Source organism: Drosophila serrata, unplaced genomic scaffold, assembly GCF_035046125.1.
Source record: "Drosophila serrata isolate PLE 108 unplaced genomic scaffold, ASM3504612v1 contig_280, whole genome shotgun sequence".
NCBI classification, from domain to species: Eukaryota; Metazoa; Arthropoda; class Insecta; order Diptera; family Drosophilidae; genus Drosophila; species Drosophila serrata.
Genome location: NW_028257178.1, coordinates 313,639 through 316,343, shown reverse-complemented (window position 1 = coordinate 316,343; position 2,705 = coordinate 313,639). Strand labels below are relative to the sequence as shown.

Sequence of the window (2,705 nt, the reverse complement as noted above, 5' to 3'; positions counted from 1 at the left end):
TTGTATAATTCTACCAAAAAACAGCTGATGTATACATGTGCATATCGATGTGTTTGTTTGTTTTGATTTTAGTTTGTTTACATTTTTAAAGTGCTTGAGTCCCTTTATATTGTTCTTTTTTTCTTTATTTTTAATTATATTATTAATGTGCCAAGACTTTATTTTAATTTTATAAAAATTGAAACGTATAGCTCTTGGTTAGCACTATAATTGGTGCTAAGGTCGATTTTGAACCCTTGTTTGTTTTCAAGATATTCACTAAAATGTACTGCGTTCGCACGCGACAAAAATAGAAGTTACATTTGCAAAAAACAAGTTTAAGCTCTGATTTCAGCGAAACGTGATGAAAAATTGTAGTAAAATAAATTTTAATGAATTACGCAATGAATTCTCTTCATAATTTGTTTTGTTTGATTTTAAAATATTAAGTAGTTATTTTTTAAATTCAATTTTAGTCCCGGTCGCACGCGACAGTTTGGAAAGCGATAATTCAAACTAAAATTGTACGAATATTGATGATCGCATATGTCCTTTTCCACTTTTTATTTACTCTTTGGGTTTTCTATGTGATATTAGAAAGCAAAAGTCAAAGCAAAATCCCTTTGTTTAATAGATTGACATCAAAACAAAACATGCCATTTTTTATGCCTTTTTTTGATAAAAACAACATTTGTTTCATTTGCGCGTGTTTGACATCGATTTTTTTGAAACTTATTTTAGAAAATGAAAAATTCTTTTAGTCTTGATCATCCTGACCTGCTTCTGACTAGGATTATAATAAACAATAATTAAACATCGATATATCGAACTGCTTCTCAAACAAATTATATCGATATATAGTACCATCGCCATATTGAAAAATAAACTTCAAACATGTCAGCAACTAAAGGTATTCCGGTGAACATTGCGAAGTTATTATCATTGTTCAAAACTGTAGTTCCAAAATCTACATGTAACAAATATAAAGGACAATGTGGATGCATTGGGGTAATCGGAGGTTCTTTAGAATATACTGGTGCGCCTTATTTCGCGGCTATATCTTCACTAAAAGTTGGTGCTGATTTGGCGCATGTATTCTGTCATTCAAATGCGTCAACTGCCATTAAAACTTACAGCCCCGATCTTATAGTTCATCCAGTACTAGATTGCCCAGATGCTGTGGATAAAATCCTCCCATGGTTGGAACGACTACATGTTATTGTGAGTACATATGTATGTACGTACCCTGCAGTACCATTCATCAGTTATTCATCAACAGTTAAGGCGGTGTTGTTGATGATTCATCGATTAATGTTATGTAGTTATGAATTTAATATGGGCATGTCCTAGGCTGTCATCAACAATTAATCAATTATTCATCAACAATTCATCATCGGCCGAGCCACGATACAATTATACACTGCCGACAAGACTACCTTCGTGGGCAGATCGTCGACTCGGTAGAAGTAGCAGTCTGCACGTTGATGACAGTTGCCTATTGATGACATTTCGTACTGCAGGGTACATGAAAAAATGTGTTTGTATTGAATATCAAAAAAGACCCTACATTTATATTTGCTTTTTCTTCAGGTGTTTGGACCTGGATTAGGTCGGGATCCGAAAATTATAGAGACAGCAACTAATTTACTAAAATTGTGTCTCAGTGCAAAAAAACCAATTGTTATCGATGCCGACGGATTGTTCATTCTGAATGATAATATCGATTTAATTTATGGGCATAGTAATGTCATATTGACTCCAAATGCCATTGAATTCCGGAGACTATTTGGAGAAGATATTAATGTTACACGACATAAAATATCACTCCTCGGAGATGGAATAGTAATTCTTGAAAAAGGCTTAAATGATAAAATTTACATTTCCCAAACCAATGAAATTTACATTATGCCTAGTGGTGGTTCCGGGAGAAGATGTGGTGGACAAGGCGATTTACTTAGTGGATCACTAGCTACATTTTTGTACTGGTCGTTACAGTCAAATCAACCTAACCCTGTATATCTTGCAGCATGCGCATCAAGCTATTTTATTAAACGATTGAACTACGCTTCATTCCAAAAGTTGGGTCGTAGTACTGTTGCAAGTGATATGATAAATGAAATATATACAGTTTTCCGGAATGATTTTGAAAGCTGATATAAAATGTAGTATATTTTGCATATTATATAATTTTTCCTAGTTAAAAATTATCGAAGTGTTTTGAAATTACACTTACAATAAAAGTAATGTTGACGAATTTGCTCTTTTATTAAAATTAAAGTGCCATTCTTGATAGGATAGACAGCGTAAGGACGAGAGTTGGAGGGCGGTAGCTAGCTGTGAAGCACGTAGTGCGTCCCGGGTATGGCTTGAATGGTATAAGAGGAGTAGACCACAGCACATAGGTACTGTTTATCTTATCGTCATATAATAAACCATTTTTAATTTCACGTGCTATCAAACGGGTTAAGGGACGGACGTACCGGAACGAGGGTAAGACACTCGGACTAGACTAGACTAACATCGCAAGCGCTGCTGCGAGATGGAGGCTGCTGCTCGTTACGCCCACTCGCTCGCCTCCTGGTGGCCTACTGCTTGGGAAAGTCTGTGGGAACGGCTGCAACCATCCCTATGGTTTCGACCTAAGCAATTCATTTAGAATTAATTAATTTATTTTACAATAAATACGTTTAAAACTTGCTTCATATTCATAACTAGCTGTACCCTGA

At 35.1% G+C, this 2,705-nt stretch overlaps 1 protein-coding gene across 1 annotated transcript; it reads left to right on the top strand.

Annotated features, from left to right (window-relative positions):
* Positions 1-836: 836 nt before the first annotated feature.
* On the top strand, positions 837-2,233 carry Naxd (NAD(P)HX dehydratase). Its single transcript, XM_020958652.2, has 2 exons — positions 837-1,200; positions 1,570-2,233. The coding sequence occupies exons 1-2, from the start codon at positions 874-876 to the stop codon at positions 2,131-2,133; spliced, it is 891 nt and encodes a 296-aa protein (XP_020814311.1). The 5' UTR covers positions 837-873; the 3' UTR covers positions 2,134-2,233.
* The last annotated feature ends 472 nt before the right edge of the window (positions 2,234-2,705 follow it).

Excerpts from the sequence above, each read along its gene's own strand:
- Naxd (XM_020958652.2), top strand. The coding sequence starts at position 874 with ATGTCAGCAACTAAAGGTATTCCGGTGAACATTGCGAAGTTATTATCA. Across the intron at positions 1,201-1,569 it reads TGGAACGACTACATGTTATT|GTGTTTGGACCTGGATTAGG; the intron begins GTGAGTACATAT and ends CTTTTTCTTCAG.